Genomic DNA, 17,854 nt, shown 5'->3' on the forward strand with positions numbered 1-17,854 from the left:
CGAGAACTACCGGTACATAATATATTCAGAATACTAGATATATCTGTTCTACCTCCTACACTATAAATCTCCTTCATCATCTGAATTGTCGACTACATCATATAGGGCTTCTGTGAAATCTTCAGTGTCATCATCAGTGGTATTGACGGATTGCTGCCGCGTCTCACTATCTTCTCTCCAAAGCACCGACTCACTCATGCCTCCAGGTTCTTGAGACGCAAGTAGTATAGGACTTCTGAAAAACTGAACCGGTTGCTCAGTGACCTCTGTGCTGACTGTAAAATTTGCAAGGGTGGGCGTTGGAGAATTAGTTTCAAGTGTTTCTTGGGTGGCACCGGCTAGGTTTGATGAATCACAGGGAGTATGCTGGCTTGACAGTGGTGATAGTTTTTTAGGACTAGGAGGTATAGATTGGGGTGTTGGCGTGAGGTGGGCTGCCGATTCCATCAGCAAGGAACCATCGACACCTTGATCTGACAGTGGTGGCACAGTTTCTTGCATTGATTCGTGGCCCAGATTGGAGTCTGAGAATGGAAAGGATGTTGGATACTCGACATGAGATTGAACAGGGTCTGTTTCTGGAAAGGAAAATAAGAAAGGTGTTTTGCTAAGCTGCCTTCGCGATGTGAGTTTATGTATAGGTCTCGAGCTGGAGACCGAGGCTGGAGCCGCGAGATCACTTGGCAGTACACCAAACGAGAATTGTGCACAGTCTGCGTGTGTGGAACCAGCAGCAACACTTTGTACCGGCGGCGGCATGCCAGTATGCTGCGTGGTAAAGTTTGATGTTGCTACGGGCTGATCGGTCCCCACTCTGAAAACATAATGTTGTTCCTTCATCTCCAATTTCTTTATCTCTTCGTTGTCCAAGGAAGCCAGCCATTCTGGCTTATAGCAATTGCACGGAAGGCCGGGCGGGGCCACAGATTTTAAATTAACCATATCAGAGTGTTTCCTGTGCCTAGGTTGCTGCCCTCGAATCGCACGGTGTCCAATCCTCGGCTCGCGTCGACGTTGTATGACAGTATCGAGATTGTGCATGAATCTAGACAAGTCGTCGCTGCGCCACGCTGGAGTAATCCGGACAAAGGATTTGTGCGAGTGAACGCTAGCTTCTTCGGCATGGGGGTCGTCTTGGTCGTCGGGACCTTCTGGTTCGGATTCATCTGAGCTCACGGCCTGTGATCCCATATTTTTCATAAGGTCGATATGATGTGCCATATAGCTCTCTTGCAAGACCACTTTGAGCCGGGCATTGAATAGCTACATAGATAACGTCAGCGCAAGACATAGTACAATCAAGTCAATTGAATCATTTACCCGTGTTTTCCTAGTACTCCTCGAAGAGTTCTGTAGCTGCTGAAGTCGCTTTGAAATTGACGGATGTGTTACAAAAGCTCGGTATTCCCCTTTGACGTGCTTGAGGTGAAGGTAGAGGGAGAGCTCGATGTACTCAATTGGAAGATACTTTTCGGGGATCTGAGGATAAGAATACCAACGATCCGTCACAACAGAGTGCCGGAAATGTTTCGCAAACACGTTGATACAGTGACGGTTGAATGGTGAATTCCGAGACCTAGACAGGTCGATTCGAAACGTTTCTGGGGAAACTAGGATCCTTCCAGGGGCATGTATCTCATACAATTCATTTTCTTGGTCGGTTGGGGGGGGGTGAATGCGCCTTAGATGCGGATACCCTTCTATCTTCAGAAGATGTAAGAGATGTCTTTTGATTTTTTGCTATGAAATGGCAGAGATTAGTTAGCATGATGGGTGAGGAATCATCAAATATATGTACTCGAAAGTTAACGTGTTCCGGCTCTTTGGAGTAGGGATCGATAGGAATAGGCTTTTTTGGTGTATTCCGACGTGAACCTGAAATATGAGCTCCTGACTGGGATGTAGCAGGAAATGATGCCGACTGTCCCTGACTTGCTGCCTGTCACTGCGCCCGTATTTCTAAGCGTAATTGTTTCATTTCTTCGGCATTCTGTTCAATCCCCGACTTCAACGTGTGTGTTACGACTGCAAAGTTCCGGGATAGCGAACCAAACATAGCGCCAAGGGCGCCACTGGCCTCATCGTGGGTGTCAGTATTGTGCGGTATGTTGCCTTGATGTGGCCATGAGCTACTAAGTGGCTGTAAATGAATATACACCGACGAATCAGCCAGTGATTCACAAGCAATAAGAGATCCTCCTACTGGTAGATTGTCTACTAATACTTTCTCCTTATCGCGTCGAGCACGCTCTTGTCCTATCTAAGGGGGGTTAAGTGGGTAATACATTAAAGATCACAAGGCCACAAATGATTCACTTACTTCTGCTAAAAGAGTATCCCATCCTTGGTTTGCTGAAGGAACATGAGCATCAGCTTGCACTGGGTGACCCTAAAAAAACGTTGATGGGAATTATGAACATCTGAATCTTGGCAGAAGTGAGAGAAAAGACATCTACCTGTTGATAGCTCAGCGGATTTGGGATTGTACTTGTACTCGGCTGAAAAGTGAAAGACGACGGCTCTACGACAGTACCTGAGAAGCTGTTTCTTTGAGTTAAGGTATTACTTGAGGTGGCGAATCTCGTGTTGGCTGGATTCTGAGTAGGCCGATGTGATGGGGGAATTAGGCTGGTAGGCAGTGTCTCCGGAAGGGGTTTCCCAGTTGATGCCTCCTCAATCAGGTGCAATGTGAGTATAATAGATTCGCAGTCGAGTGTCTCTTGCTTTTTGAGGTTGACTAAATTTCTGGATAACCAAAAAAAAGTAAGTTTTCGTTATGACAAAGCAAACTCGGTAACAAAGGATTCTTACGCGACCCGAGTCACAACAGATAACGGCACATTACTACTGAGTAGGTTCGAGATGAGAGTGTCCTTTCGTACAAGTCCAGTTTTCTCGAAATCGAGGCTCTTGAACCAGTTTTCGGCTCTCACTCTGGTAGACGGATCAATAGGCCAGGTTGAGGTATCAGAATGGTGGCTGGACTTCACATGGGACAGGGGGGCTCTTGACGTGATATACATTACGGGCGGTAAAGTTGTCGGAACCGTTTTCAAGCGACCACTCGATAATAAATTTGCCAAATGGACGGCAATGCAGAAGTCGTCGCTATCCAAAGTGTTACAATTCTGAGTGTCCGCAAGCCCACTAATGAAATCAGACCCAAGTAAGAATTGGCATTTTGAGATAAATGAAATTATATCAAACCGACCAAATTTGTAGGAGTAGTTCTGAAGATAATCTCGACTCTGACAAATATTTCCATGCCTGTCCCACTAAATGAAGTACTGTTAGCGTAAGCAACTCTATTACATAAGCGAACATCTAACTGACTATTGATGGTACCATTTTTTGCCCCTAATTTCTCGAAGTAACCTATAAACTGCCTTTTGGCTTCTGGTTGTATAACCCACATGTTAGTATCGGCTGCTTCCAGGCTATTACCATACAAGGCGCTAGGCTGAGCTATCCTGCCGGCTCGTTCTGTTTGTTGCTGCTGAACTGGTTGAAGACTTGTGAAAGCCCCATTCACCACCGAAGCATGAGATGCGAAACGGACCCCTACCTTGTGAGAATCGTAAGTGGTAGCAAAGAAGAAAGAATCGCCATCACCTACCTGTCTTACTTGTGATGATGGATCTGATAATGAGGATGCCGCTGGTTCTTTCAACTTTCCCGTATTGTTGACGCTGACAGCGGGTGGGGCACCATACAAGATATCCTAAGGACGGTTTGAATAGATAATACACTGCAAAAGCATTAGCAAACTCACCTGCATTTGGATATGAGACGGTGTACGAGGAAGGCTAGGTCGAGAGCAATTGTCTCTTTGACCAATGGCTTGTCGCTGGTGGTTATCCTGAGGTGTCTGACTGAGCAGGGAGGTTCGTTCCATGTTAACGTCAACCGAGACGTAACTATTTTCTTGCGCCCCATGCCCTTGATGATTCCATGCTGAACACATGTAAAGAATTAGAAGTAAATATAGCGCTAGTCATCCTCTTACCAGATGTTGTTGAGTTGGCTTCTGCAGGACGACCGGTGGATGTTGACGTAGTAATGTGAAAGTCCGGCATCTAATATAAAATTAATACGCGCATTGTCTCATTGATACTGGAAGAAATCAAAAAAGCAACTCACCAGTATATCCCGATGAGTTGAAGATTGTATTTCACTAGTCATCGCAATGACTGCATTGTCGGCGGTACTTGCGGTTTGTTGAGCTGATGGCTGAGAAGGGACAGGATACATCTGGATTGGTAAAGTTTAATACAGGCCCTATAACTTCATACTTACTTGAAGCAATTCCTGCAGGGTCGAAGGAGTCGACCTTGTTTCTCCTCCTGACATAGCGGGAATCTGGGTGGCATCTTTGATAGTCTGTAGGAATACACAATAGATACACAATAGCATCAGACATGATCCCAATTATATACTAATAAGTACTTACTTGCGGTGGTGCATTGGGTGCATTGTTAGTGGAAGATTGTCCCATGCCAGTGATTTGCTTCCAGACTGTGCGAACATTATCTACGATGGATGAGGGATTCTTCGAGGAGGCCACATGTGAGAGCTATGGATTAAAAGAAAAATTGTGTTTACCTCGGGAGCCTCCACCATATCAACATCTTTGGCGATGGGCGTCTGATCCGAAGCTTCAACATCCCTTTGTCTATTTTTCGATTGACGTTCCATAGCTCGTTCTGCAAAAAGTCGAAGGATACGCGGCCTTCTGGATGGTTCTGGCGGCGGAGAGGGTGGTTCCTTATGCCAAAGGTCAGTTGTTTTATTTTGATGTAGATGTGTTATCATTCTCACCTCTTGTAGCAACGAATCTTCTTGATGTTTCCTCGATTTCAGCGCGTGGAAGCTCTGTCGCCAGTCTTCTCCAGGACCACGCTTTCCGAGAACATTAATGAGGTCATTGTGTGAGTCTGTCAAAGTGTTCGCGTTCGCCGTGGAGGATGACTCGGACGAGTTACTGTGAGATATCGGTATCGACATGAATAATGGGGAATGGGGAATAATCCAGATAGTGGTAAACTCACCACAGTTCACAGTTCTAATATATTGTGTGCTGCCTCATGGTCGATCGACGAACAAAGGATTTGGCGCTGCAAAGGATGGATATATACAGAAATCGTCTGAGTTACGAATGGTCCATTTATGGCAATTGCTAGTATGTAGAACGATAATGTTATCAATGCAGCCTGAGAGTACTCACCATCAGCATATCATTACTCTGCCACAGATCTGGGTACTACATGCATGGTATGTTACAAGCTAGATATGCTTTGCCACCCACTGCATCGATCATCACATCGATAACGCTTATTGAGGCTTGCACCTACAGACTCATGCCTTTTCTGACTTTAAATTGATGAAACACTCCGATTCATCAGCTCTCAATCACACTTTCATCTCAACCTTTGGCATGTCATAATTTCATGTCCGACACGAACAAGTCGGCTAAGCTTAGTCACTGGCAAACCCACCAGGTGCCATCAATCAGCACTCCGCAGCTGGCTGCTGCCAGTGCCAACACCGGCTGTGCACCGGCTGCACCACCCCCTTAAGACTCGCCAAACGATGCCGACGCCTTCTAGGACACTAATAGAGGTTGCACCGTATAAGTGCCATTGCGTATGTACAGCATCCATACTGATTTCAGAATGCCTAGCTAGTAGCTAACTCAGCTTGATCAATGGCCTTTGTTCTGCGCACGTGCATGTATAGCAACATTTATGCCTCGACACTCTCAGTATTTTCCTCCCTTGATTAATCGTCGATTATTCAGCCCAGAAAGAAGTCCGAGTCCTGATGCTAGGGAAACCACCAATAGAACGATGTACCCGCTTCCGCGATTCAAACTAGGCGACTCAAATTCAAGTTTGGATGTAGCCGAGCATTTGCATATTCTCGATACTGTAATTTTCTGTAGTGAAGATGATGTGAACCTCCCCTGCGCACCTTTCCCGGAGAATAATATTGATGTAGAACGCCTGAGCGACAGGCCAAAGAACTCGGACCATGTAATTGTAGCCCCCACCCATACACCTGATACAGGAGTTAGAATTGCCAATACAAGTAAGTCCACATTCCTCTCTTATTTATTTGAGAGAGGCTCACAATAGACAGACGTGAAAGCAGTAGTCTCGGATCTGCAACAAGTTGTGGGGCAGCAATCTGTTCCTCCCCTTCGATCTATACCTGCTCCGCGAGGGCCCCTTTCAAAGCCTGGATCTGGTGGATACGCACTTTTTGATGAGCTCAAATGGGACAGGTCTACATATACCAACATTCAGGTCAGTGTCCTATCCTAAGCTTTTGACTATCTCCCTCAATCTCGCTATGAACGCAGACAAGTCTGCACGAGCTCTGTCAAGAGCATTTTCAAATTACTCTACCTTATCACGAGCAAGAAGCTGACGCTCGCTTGGTTTTTCTTGCGACGGTAATGGGCTATTTTTCATTATTATCTTGGTTGACACCATTGACCCGTACAGGCCCGCCGTCGCTTTCCAATGCTCGAGGCATATGTAAATACTTGGCCAGCACGAGATTTTGCGACCATGTATCTAAAGAATACCTCCTCTCAGTGGCGAAGGAAGGCCAGAATTGCATGTATATAAGAAATCGTAGGTTATCAGGTAGAACAAGAACAAAGGGTTGGTGTGATCAGAAAATGTAAACAATTGTATCATACAGAAAATAGCATATTACAACCACCCCACAACCAGCAGGGAGCCGCACTATCATTCGCGTTTCGGACGTTTCTGGGACAGGTGTTGTGAAACATAGACAACGTCGCAAATACTGAATAGAACCCACCGAAAGCAAACCAATTCTCGATGCATCGTGTTTACGCTTCCTCGTTGTAGCCTCCACTGGAAGTAGAAACCTTCAGGTTAGAGATTTTCAAGTCAGAAGATCAGAAGGAACAATGCACTGCTCACGATGGATCGACATATTCTCGGTCTGTAAGCGCGAGGAAGTATTGGAAGATTCTGCGTCTGATATCTTCTATTACATGAAGACACTGTTAATAGTGAGACAAAGCTTGAAAAATAGATAAACACACCTCAGATTCTACACGCTCTAGCGCAGCTACTAGCTCACGAATAATGAGAAGTTCTGCTTGAATCGCAATTTGGCGACCAATAAGCACAGTGACAGATGCTTTGCTAGTCGTTTGGGCCGATGACAAGTATTTGAGGTAGTTGAAGATACGTTGGCGTTGACATGCGATGGCTTTCTCAGTGTCGAGAATGCATGATTGAAGCTTGTTGGCCTCGGCTTCGGACTTAGCTTTCTCAGCATTCTGGACATTGATCTCTCTTGGGTGGGTAGGATGATTAGTAGCGAAAAGTAGCGTCACTTGCATAGCAGATACGCTTACCTCCACTTTATTGCGTCAGGGTTCAAGACGTGGTCGTCCTTGGCGAAAAAAAATGCGGCCAATCTCCCATCGGATCGATGAAGGCGTTGGGTTGTGGGGCACTTGAAAGGACATTCCCCCCCTTGTTGGGTGATTTTTTCAATACACGCAACACAGAATACATGGCCTATACAACATGTAGCTTCAAATTCATACTTCTGAGAGACGATGAAAGCAGACTCACCACATGGAATCACCAGAGGTTTGGTACAGGAATCATCTTCGCAAGAGAATTCGTCAAAACAGACGCAACAAGTCGGGCGCATGATTGCTGTACAACCTATAACAAAGGTAAGAAAGAATGGGAAATATCAATAGCGAGAACACTCCCTTTATACTCCTGAGCCACTGATTAATATGCGTAGCATATAACGTGGCAAGCGGAGTACTTACCTTTCGGACATGTATGACGGTGAGTCGAATATCGAGGTCCCAGGATTCAAGCGTTTAGCAGAAGTTTGTGCTGTGAGCACACCTACAAGTATCGCGAAGTTGGGTGTGGCGGTAGGTGCGAAAGGAAAGACGTAGATCGTGGTTGGTTATCATATATTATCCGTACGTACCGTAGAACTGCATGTACAAGCTCAAGTTCAAATTTCATGAAGTGATTGTTGTGCGTCACGCGGAATATCTGAGTCGAAACATTGAAATATCGTTACATATATACAGTAATCGATCACATATCGCATTACCACGGTCACGCCCTATCGATTAATACCCCTCGATTTCCACCTCGACTTCCACCTATCAGCTTGTTTTGGGGGCTCTCCTTAAGACTTCTTAAGACTTTCAAGGTTTAGAGCGTTCGTACGTCGAGATCGCTTTTTTACGCCGCATTGTTAGCAGGTAAATACAATTTCAGTTCTCTCTCTTACCGTGACACACAATAATAATATTATATTCAATTTTGCCTCGTGGACCTGACGTCAAAAATGAGGGAGGACAAAGAAAGATGCATGGTAGAACAACGAAATTCAAAAAGATAAAGGGCGAGTCAGAATTCACCAGTTTCAAGCATACCATTCTTTCCTGGCCCAACAGTTGACGTATCGGACACATCTTACCCATCACGACCTTGCTCTCGATATCATGCCTGCTCTACGGACGCCTATTCTCAGCAAAAAGGTAAGTTTTGTCGTTTTAATGTCACTCACGCCTCGTAAGCTTGGTTCTGAAATTATACGCACTTTGAAGATTCGCTCTGTCTTTGTCAACAGCTTATATTTTCCCGCATCTTCGAAGAAGCATCGTTTTCTGGATGTTGCTGTTCTATCGCCAGTTCCAACTCACGCCGACGCTCGACCCTTTCCCGTCGTTGAGCAGGTTCTTGGAACCAGGTTTCCAATCCATGACGCTTTTGTTGAGGTCACCGACCCACATGGTGTCGCTCAAGAATACCTGGTGTGCTTTCAGTATCACGAACATGCTCCCATCAACAAAGCATTACTTGAACTTTGTCCCCAAATATTTTGGAAAGGAGATATCCTTGTCTTGAAACGAGGCACCAGGAAATGGGTTCGAAGTTTCCGTGGTACCGAAGAGAAGTATTTAGCCAAGCGTGCGGTCGTCCGGTCTGTGCTTTTGTTAACTCAACTTACAGCTTACTCATCGTCATCTGCCATATCTTATTACAGTTTTCTTCAAGTGTCAGCGATACGTCTCGAACATGCAAGAGTGAATGGAGAAGAGGTGCTTTTTCCTATAGACGTGAATTATTGAGATCGTAGTGACGCTGTACATGATTCGTGTATCTCTCTTGGCTCGATAAATATGCACATATGTATATCATGGTATCTAAGGGCATACCAACCATAGCTTGTACAAAGGGTTCTGCCCACGATCTTTCATGATTTTTCAGTACCGTTGAAGGCCTTTTTGACAGTATGGTACCCCTAGGATAGATCAGATCGATCATCATGATCTATGAGATGGACCCCCACACGTGGCCTAGCCCCCCTCGTCACAGACCCCACCGAGCTCGCGAATCAGCATAGCCCAAATTGCCATCCATCAACTTTCGAAGTTTCGGGATCTTGAGAGAAAAATATCGAGTAACTAGTTCTCTCATCTTTTTTGGCTCTTTCTATCCCACAAAAACGGTACTGATTGGGCGCCAAATGCAACAAGGCCCTTTATTGTGATTAACTCATTGACTCTCAAAGGGCTGCACCTACACCAGTCTGCCGGTTCACGGCGAGCGAGTGGCAACAACTCTGGGCTTATATGAAGCGATGATGTAGAGTTGTGATGCTATCGCTCGTGGCTCTCTTTTTCGAAATCATTCAGTTTATTCGCATTATTAGCTGCATCCCCCATTCCTCTCATCCATATAACTCATTTTAGGTATTTCTTCGGTGTACCCATGAAAGAAACACGACCCTCTATTCAATATCGCCTCCGATTTCGCAAGTTTCCCGAAACTCCATACCGTGCCATACTGCGTAGTCTGGAGGATGTACGTATTTCAACATTGCATTGTTCAACTTTCAACGCCAAACAATTCATATATTAGGACATTCCCATTCTACGTCAGCGTTTTCCACTGCAAAAAGTCATGAAAAGGCGAGGTAGTGCGGGGTTCTTTTCAGAATTACCATTGGATGTATGTCAATCGAACAAATTGATGTCATGTCTTATACACTGATTAACTTCTGTTACAGTCCACCCCTATATTACGAGAGAGATTTCCGCTGTTCTCAACGACCACAGAAGTTCAGCATAAAGTGGATACGCTTGCACCATCGAGCTTCTCAGCACCTTTGGATCTTATCTCCGACGATTTACCTGGGCCCATTCCAGATTATTCTCATCTGGCCTCTGCGACAGCCCCACTATTTCCCCCCTCTGATGACTCATCAAGCAGCAGTTGTACATCTGTAGTCACCCCATCTACGCGCCCCTTTTCTCATGATGAGACTTCGAGGTCTCTGTCAACTAGCTCATCCCCGTGCCCTCAAATATTCTCGTACCCATTGGCATCAATGACAGCTATGTACACATTCCCGCCCCCACCTCACTCTAGTGACCGAATCATTCCTTCAACAAAGCCATCCGAGGTGCCCTTGCCTAGTGAATCATTGACAGCCCTCGCCAAAATTAGTGCACAGACATCAGATCTCAGCGTGCATTCTTCTACTGCCAATGGACTCACGCCTGAACAACCGTGTCAGGATTTTTCATCTGAAGAGCATTTGTCTAATGCGAAGGACACTTGCATTGACATTGTCCGAACATCTCACAAAATCAGGAACCTAGAGAAACATATCACAGTCTTCGAATCCAAAGGCAACTGTGCCTTCTCAGTCCCACCACCTGTCGTCTCCTCTCAAACTGGCGATATATTTATCCATAGATATGGGATTAGTGAGAAAATGCAAATCTGGGTTCGGGACTCGAGGTCAAATTGGGGCGATGCTAGCCTTGGTGATACGCACCCGTTTTTATTTGACTATCGCCTCAATATGTCTTCCCAAGGTAAGCTCAGTTGGGTCACCAAGAAAACGGTATCAACGTATCGAGGGCGCGACAGGAAGCGTTCCAGCGGTAAGCTACAATCCAATCGTCCCCGAAGCACCATCTAACCTTCGGCACAGAATGATGTTTTATTCTCACATGAATTTTATATCTAGCTCTGTGCTATTGTAGAGATATGTACAATATACATGTAAATATTGATACCAACCGTTGCTGGGATTTATATATGGCTTTATTGCGATATTGTAAGAGATCGACCCTCAGTGCCCCAAGCTTAGATAGAGCATCGGGTTTCCTCCATGAGGCGAAAATGCTGAGATTGGTAACAACATTAACACGAGGCAAGGACAAAGGCGATTTCGAAAAGGACCGGCCCCCGAAAGAGTGAGCCACCTTGTCTGACAGAGTGAGCCACCTCGTCTGACTATAAAGCAAGCTCTGGCTCTACGACGAATACCTAAGAACAAATCCCTCCTCCCCCAAACCATGTCAGACACGATCCCATCTTACCCCGAATATACTCTGCGTCCTGTTGAACAACAAGATGGCATCGCTTACTATAGTGCAACTAATACTCGAGGATATTCTATCCTCGACAGGAATGGGAACCCCGTCCGCTTCCCATTGCCACCGCTGCCTGTACGTGCAAATGGCACAAGGGTCCCACCAGATGCTGCCATAGTGTGTAGTTAGATAGTCGTTTCTGTGAAAGATTACTGACATTAGCTTAGGTGAGGACAAGGGCAGCTCACAGGCGGATGATTCGGAAAGCTCGTCAAGAAAGGGTACGTCAGAGAGACATTTTGACTGTAATATTGTTGAAATCATTTCTTCGCGCTAAACAGGCCCAGTTCCTCTTTGACCTCTGTTGCTTTACAATTGTTGGGATCATTGTCGCTGTTGTGTTCGTCTTTAAGCCAGAGTGGTTGAATGCCTTCGTAGACATGGTAAATTTGGTAGCTTTCAAGTTGTTCGGCGCAATGGGAGAGCTGGTAGTTGCAGGGGCCAATGCTCTCATAGAGGACTAGCTTGAGATGTAGTGTTTCGTTTGTATAAATCTTGATGCTCGGGTGGGTCCTACCGCTGGTCTACAGATATATTTCAGGCTACTGGCGATCAAGTGAGTCAATAATGGTTACAGAGTTTTACTGCACAACATAATTTCCTCCATGATGGTGGTATATAAACAAAGCTCTTTGCACATAGTGAGCATACTGTCCCATAAGTGTCAGTATGAGTGCGGTGGTGGTTTATAATAAAGACTCACAATATCGTCAGAGTCGTTTAGTTATCAATGATGGTGGCAAAGTTCGAGGCAAGCATCTGGCCACCCTTCTCGAAGTGTTTGAGCTCCACGGTGGTACTCCTCATCAGTGAAGACCTCGGTGAGGGCCTAAAAGGTTGCAGCGTCGAACACGGCCATGCAGCGGCACTAATGGCGTCACTGACGACTAGGTTGAACCTATAATGGTGCGCAGCAATCAGGAACCGAGGACTTCTAAGGCAATAAACATCACAGGTACCTGCCCATACTTGAGTACATTCTACTTGACTACATGGAGCGAGTCGAAGAGCTTGGAATGGTCGTCAAGCCAGAACTTGTCGAAATCCTCCTTCGAGATACCTTCTTTTGTCTTGAAGAGAGCGACAATGCGGACATGATCAATGCGAAGGGCCATTATCAATGGTGGATCGAAGACTGCAACAATCAGGGAAGCTATTAGTCGAGCGATAGAGGGTTTGCAGAAGATAACCACTCAGAAGTGAAAGGTATATGTGAAGAGGATGAGAGGGGCTTGTAAGTTTACGAATATTATCTCCTTGCTTTTATACCGTTCATCCTCCAATCTGCCAAGAGCGAATGGACGTATCACAAAGACAGCCACAATAGAAATTGATACGATCAAGAGGGACTAACCCAAATTCTCGCCCGTTGTGTTGAGGGTTATTCCACCGGTACGCTGATCAGATGGGTTGGCAGCAGGAAACATACTTGATTGCCTTCTCGGGTAATAGGAGACCTGGCGATACTCGACTCATGTGTCCCATCACATGGTCGGGGAAAGCTAAAGGGAGGATGTGAATTGAATGGGCTAGAATTGCGCTGATGGGCCAATTAACAAACAAGTAAATTGCTCAATGTGGCGATACCCAGGGGTGGTGTCGATATTTTTGACAATTACTGTCCCCACGGTTGTGTCAGCGCTGTATCAAGGTGTTTCTACGACTGTAAGAGGATACAATGCCAACGTTCACCGTAACATTCACAGAATGAACATGGGTATATCGACCATTTCGTACAGCCATAACAGGTACATGTACAGCCTTTCTTCTCATTGGGTCGATCATGCTGTCGATGTAAATCACTTATTTGACTTCTATTTGGTATAGATTAGCTTGCGCGAGGGATAGAGAAATTGATGCACAAACTGAGAAACGTTGAGATTGCCTTCACATATGCTTGATTATCAGTATATCGGCTGGTGTGCTCGATGGAGACAGTCACAGTAGTACGTGTTACTCAGATCGACAAACGGAGGTGCTATAATGGACTGAGTGAGAGTTAAGTGAATAAAACGCAAACGGCGTCATACCACCGGAATGTAGATGTCATAGTATGAACTTGAACTTCAAGCTTCAAGTTAGACGACCAGAGACGGCCTCGAGGCCGGATTTGTCACTGTACCATTTATGGTAGTCCTCCGTGGATTGTTGGGAACGACTCAAATCGTCTCACCATTAATCACCGCATCACTATTATGCCTCCAAAATTACATCTTTGTCAATGCCATGCCAAAGGCTGTATTGAAAGAGAAACAAGACATATCGATACGGGCCAGATCATCTCAGGAACATACTTCACAATGTCGCAATACGAAACTCATCGATTAGCCGAGCTAGAATGGTCGCAGCATAACGCTCAACTGCAATTCGAGAGCTCCGTGATTACCAGAACGTTGGAAACTCGCAGATTTTCTGCAGCAGAACAGCATTGGACACAAGAACGCGATATATATGAGCCAGAAGTCTTGGGACAAGGTCGGTTCTGTTACCACTATCATCTCTTTGTTGATTCAGTTCTTGGACTATACATTAGACCATCATTCAATTCCCATTTCAAGTACATATCAGGCTGCGACTGAAAACGAACAAACGAATGAAGAGAGAGAAGTTGAGCAGATGCTTGTCGATACGGAGGACAGTGATAAACCTGCTCTCCCCACTGGTGCACAAACCTCGGTATACGGAACTTCTCCTGCAATTCTGCGGTCGATCAATGATCTTCAAAATATTCGAAATGACTTCCTCTTTCAGAAGTCTCAATTCCGGTACCCAACGCTGACTTTTCACCCTGACCCCAAATCGCCACACGAGCCAGTACCTCGCCTGACCTACACTAACAGAAAGGGGTCTTCTAACGCAGAGCACATAGGGTTTCAAGAAAGAATGGAAAAAATGATTCTGGCTATTGATAGGATTGATAGCCATGGGGAGGAAACAGTGCAGTCAACGAGAAGAGGTCTTATACAAGAACTTCAAGACTATCTTACCTACCTTGACGGGATCAAGAAAGAGCAGTGGCTTCGTCAAAAAATGGAGCTAGGTTTACTACCGGGGCACAGTGGTGATCGTGTCAATAATTCAGTGCCCTCTGTGGCAAATACCTGTAAGTTTGCCAGTCGGTGCTGCTCTTCTTGTTTTTTTATATTCATTCTCCTTATCCACAGCTCGATTTTTTGACTCGCGCTTGACCTCAATGCCCACACCCATCCTTGCTTCCCTACTCACTGCATTGATAATATACCTTGTCTCGGGTGTCTCTAGGACAGGGTCAAACTTCGTACTCAATGCGTTACATGCCATTGTGGCTATGACATGTTTCTACTGTGCGGGTAGCTCTGCACAAGGATCCACAATTCCTGCGGATATCCAGCCGCTAACGGACAGTGTTAACTGGCCTAAAGATATCCGTGCAGTGATTCGAGAGTTCAATATTGACCCTGAGATATCGCAATACGCTTGTTGCCCAAAATGTTTTGCTTTATATCCTGCAACGGAATCCCAAGGGGAGTTGCAGTATCCACTCACATGCACCCATCGCGAAACTCCTGGCAGTCCAACCTGTGGGGCTAAACTGTTAGAGGAAAAATCGGGGGGCATTGCTAGCGATGAAGAAGTTCTCGTAGGCAAACAGCCCATTCGTCGGTTTCTATATCAACCCCTCAAATCATGGCTCGCTAGGTTTTTATCAAGACAAGGAATAGAGGACCATCTCGAAAATTTACCAAAGCGTACTTTTACTCAGCGCATGCGAGACATCTGGGATGGCAGTGTTCTCACATCGTTCAAAGGATCTAGCGGAAAATGGTTCTTCGAGGCTCGCAATGGAGAACTACCGCTTGCATTTAGTTTGTCTATAGATTGGTTTAATCCCAATGGACGAAAGCGACAATCGAAATCTATATCTATCGGCGTCATGTATATGGTCTGTTTGAATCTTCCCGTACACCTACGTTACCGCATCGAAAATGTTTACCTGGTGGGTATAATTCCTGGACCTTCAGAGCCGTCTTTGAACCAAGTTAATCACCTTTTGCGACCTCTAATTGACGATCTCTTGCGCTTTTGGAGCCCGGGCGTTTTTTTCTCTCAAACAGCTAAGCACTTATTCGGACGTTTGGTAAAATGTGCTGTTATCCCTTTGGTGTGCGACATGCCTGCCCACCGCAAAATCGCTGGATTCACTGGTCACGGCGGCCATTTCTTTTGCTCATTCTGTCTACTTGACAAGGATGATATTTCCAACACGGACTATCTGAGTTGGCCCCGTCGCACTTGGGAAGCGCACTTGGAGCTTGCTCAGCAATGGAGAGATGCCCCTACAGAGGCCAAGAGACACGAAATCTGGAGAGCTTCTGGTGTGCGGTGGTCCGAGCTCCTTCGGTTGCCTTATTGGAACCCTATGAAGTTTGCTACCTTGGACGCTATGCACAATCTGCTGTTGGGCCAATTGAAGCGACACTTGACTGTAATATGGGAGATGTCAGCTCTCGCAGATGATCCCAATGACCCAGCAAAACGTACGAAACCTCACAGCCCTGAGGAGCAAGCTGAGGAAATTTCCGGAACAATTAAGGCGCTCAAAGCAAAATCTTTGACCCGTCTCAAGAGCTATCGATTAGGTTACTTGATTACCCTGGCCCAAGTGAATGGAGTAGTAGTCGATCGTTCGATCACGAAGCCTGTAAAAGCAGATTATGCAAATGCCCTCATACAATGGGTATGCTCCAAGTATTTTGCGTCTATAAAGTCAAGTTCTCACCAAACCTTTCTAGTGGTCGGATGTTTCCACCCGAGTTGAGATCAAGGTGCCTTCCCCGTACCACGAACCAGTCGTAGATTTATCCAAACCCGTGTCACCATCCAACGCGATCATGAATAAGGGTATCCTGAAGGAAATATGGTTCGATATGGCTAACACTATTATCCCCTCCTGGATGACCCGCGCTCCAAGGAATTTGGGTAGTGTTAACCAGGGTTATGTCAAAGCTGACCAGTGGCGTACAGCCTGCACTGTTAATTGTGTTATTTCGTTGATCAGACTTTGGGGACATGCTGAAGCAAGCCAGCGAGAAAAAAACATGCTCGATAACTACTTGGCACTCGTCATTGGTGTGCGCTGGGCAACTATGCGCTCAACGTCAGCATCACATATCCATATCATCCAGCAATCGTTCCATCGGTATCTGACTTCTCTAATATCATTATATTCCTCAAATGTTCTTGTAACAAACCATCACGCAGCACTGCATCTAGTGGAGTGCATGGAGTCATTCGGTCCAGTTCATGGCTGGTGGTCGTTCCCCTTTGAACGGTACATTGGCGTTATGCAGAAAACTAATACGAATAATAAGCTGAGTAAGTACCTTGCTTGTCTAGTAATTGTAGCGAGCTCACTGTGCATCCAGGGGATATGGAACTCACATTCTTCTTATCCTTCTGTCGTGGAAGTAATCTGAAGGCATTAATTTTTGAGAGCAGCCTTCGTGATGGCCTCCGTGACGCTGTGGATCATTTCAAAACACTATTCGAGAAATACTTTGGATCCAATTTTCATGGAACCCTTTTGAATGATTTGCAGACCCTTAGTGCGGCAGAAATCTTGGACGAAGGCACATACGATAGTTCCGCCCTCAGACCACTTTCAAAAGAGGTGTATAGAAAATTATTACATTGTATCCAGCACGAGTCGGCCACACCACAGTACTGTACAGAAGACGATCATACGACGTTAGGAGCGATACCCATAAGTCCCATGGTACAGCAGCGTGATAGGATCACCTTCCGAGGGATCAGTTTCACGACAGGGAAGAAATCCATCGGTGACTCAATGATCCTGTATAAATCTGATCGTGAGGCAGAGGCACACGCAGGAAAAATTGATGGGATTTTCGTTCATTCTCGTGCAGGGACATGCAAAAAAATCACCGATTACTTCATGCTCGTAAAGCCTTTCCGACCATTAACACCTCTCGAAGCTACATTCGACATCTACAGGCAATACCCGCTTCTGGGTGTTCGTTTGTATCATGATGAGTTTCTAACGGAATCAGTCATCATCAAAGGTTCAGACATTGTGAGCCATTTTGCAAGCTGTGAGTATAAACACTATGGCAATGGTGACTTTCCTTCTGGCCGATACCGTGTAGTTCTCTCGTTAGACCGAGTAAGTCCTATAATTCTCATCCATCCCAACAAGATTTAATCCTAGCCAATACAGAATTAAACGTTCATACAAATATTAAATGATACTGTACATAATTGCAATATACTGATATCCCAAAGCTGGCCCCTGCAGGCCTGGCAACGCAAGAACAGTGACATTGAAGGCATCAGGTCAGCTCCTAATCAATGCTCATGCAGACCCCAGTTAGCTCCCAA

At 45.6% G+C, this 17,854-nt stretch overlaps 6 protein-coding genes across 6 annotated transcripts; 3 read left to right on the forward strand and 3 right to left on the reverse strand.

Moving 5' to 3' along the window:
• Positions 1 to 60: 60 nt before the first annotated feature.
• Positions 61 to 5,004, reverse strand: SERLADRAFT_441143 (uncharacterized protein; the record flags this gene model as incomplete). Its single annotated transcript, XM_007321651.1, has 19 exons — positions 61 to 1,263; positions 1,321 to 1,740; positions 1,799 to 1,875; positions 2,050 to 2,140; positions 2,204 to 2,260; positions 2,321 to 2,389; positions 2,457 to 2,745; positions 2,812 to 2,934; positions 3,022 to 3,147; positions 3,212 to 3,275; positions 3,334 to 3,565; positions 3,617 to 3,721; positions 3,773 to 3,954; positions 4,007 to 4,076; positions 4,141 to 4,251; positions 4,297 to 4,380; positions 4,451 to 4,549; positions 4,603 to 4,764; positions 4,819 to 5,004. The coding sequence occupies 19 exons, from the start codon at positions 5,002 to 5,004 to the stop codon at positions 61 to 63; spliced, it is 3,750 nt and encodes a 1,249-aa protein (XP_007321713.1).
• An 842-nt stretch (positions 5,005 to 5,846) lies between these two features.
• Positions 5,847 to 6,632, forward strand: SERLADRAFT_441144 (uncharacterized protein; the record flags this gene model as incomplete). The annotated part of the gene is made up of 4 exons (XM_007321652.1): positions 5,847 to 6,087; positions 6,139 to 6,305; positions 6,362 to 6,454; positions 6,507 to 6,632. The coding sequence occupies 4 exons, from the start codon at positions 5,847 to 5,849 to the stop codon at positions 6,630 to 6,632; spliced, it is 627 nt and encodes a 208-aa protein (XP_007321714.1).
• A 230-nt stretch (positions 6,633 to 6,862) lies between these two features.
• On the reverse strand, positions 6,863 to 7,384 carry SERLADRAFT_441145 (uncharacterized protein; the record flags this gene model as incomplete). Its single annotated transcript, XM_007321653.1, has 3 exons — positions 6,863 to 6,887; positions 6,957 to 7,039; positions 7,082 to 7,384. 3 exons carry the CDS (start codon positions 7,382 to 7,384, stop codon positions 6,863 to 6,865), a joined length of 411 nt encoding a protein of 136 aa, XP_007321715.1.
• A 1,143-nt stretch (positions 7,385 to 8,527) lies between these two features.
• SERLADRAFT_441146 (uncharacterized protein) lies at positions 8,528 to 11,019 on the forward strand (the record flags this gene model as incomplete). The annotated part of the gene is made up of 5 exons (XM_007321654.1): positions 8,528 to 8,563; positions 8,633 to 9,009; positions 9,782 to 9,893; positions 9,951 to 10,040; positions 10,099 to 11,019. The coding sequence occupies 5 exons, from the start codon at positions 8,528 to 8,530 to the stop codon at positions 11,017 to 11,019; spliced, it is 1,536 nt and encodes a 511-aa protein (XP_007321716.1).
• A 379-nt stretch (positions 11,020 to 11,398) lies between these two features.
• SERLADRAFT_441147 (uncharacterized protein) lies at positions 11,399 to 11,940 on the forward strand (the record flags this gene model as incomplete). Its single annotated transcript, XM_007321655.1, has 3 exons — positions 11,399 to 11,593; positions 11,644 to 11,697; positions 11,758 to 11,940. The coding sequence occupies 3 exons, from the start codon at positions 11,399 to 11,401 to the stop codon at positions 11,938 to 11,940; spliced, it is 432 nt and encodes a 143-aa protein (XP_007321717.1).
• A 256-nt stretch (positions 11,941 to 12,196) lies between these two features.
• On the reverse strand, positions 12,197 to 12,591 carry SERLADRAFT_372570 (uncharacterized protein; the record flags this gene model as incomplete). The annotated part of the gene is made up of 2 exons (XM_007321656.1): positions 12,197 to 12,374; positions 12,461 to 12,591. 2 exons carry the CDS (start codon positions 12,589 to 12,591, stop codon positions 12,197 to 12,199), a joined length of 309 nt encoding a protein of 102 aa, XP_007321718.1.
• Positions 12,592 to 17,854: the final 5,263 nt, after the last annotated feature.

The sequence above is a fragment of the Serpula lacrymans genome (assembly GCF_000218685.1).
Source record: "Serpula lacrymans var. lacrymans S7.9 unplaced genomic scaffold SERLAscaffold_11, whole genome shotgun sequence".
Taxonomy (NCBI): domain Eukaryota; kingdom Fungi; phylum Basidiomycota; class Agaricomycetes; order Boletales; family Serpulaceae; genus Serpula; species Serpula lacrymans.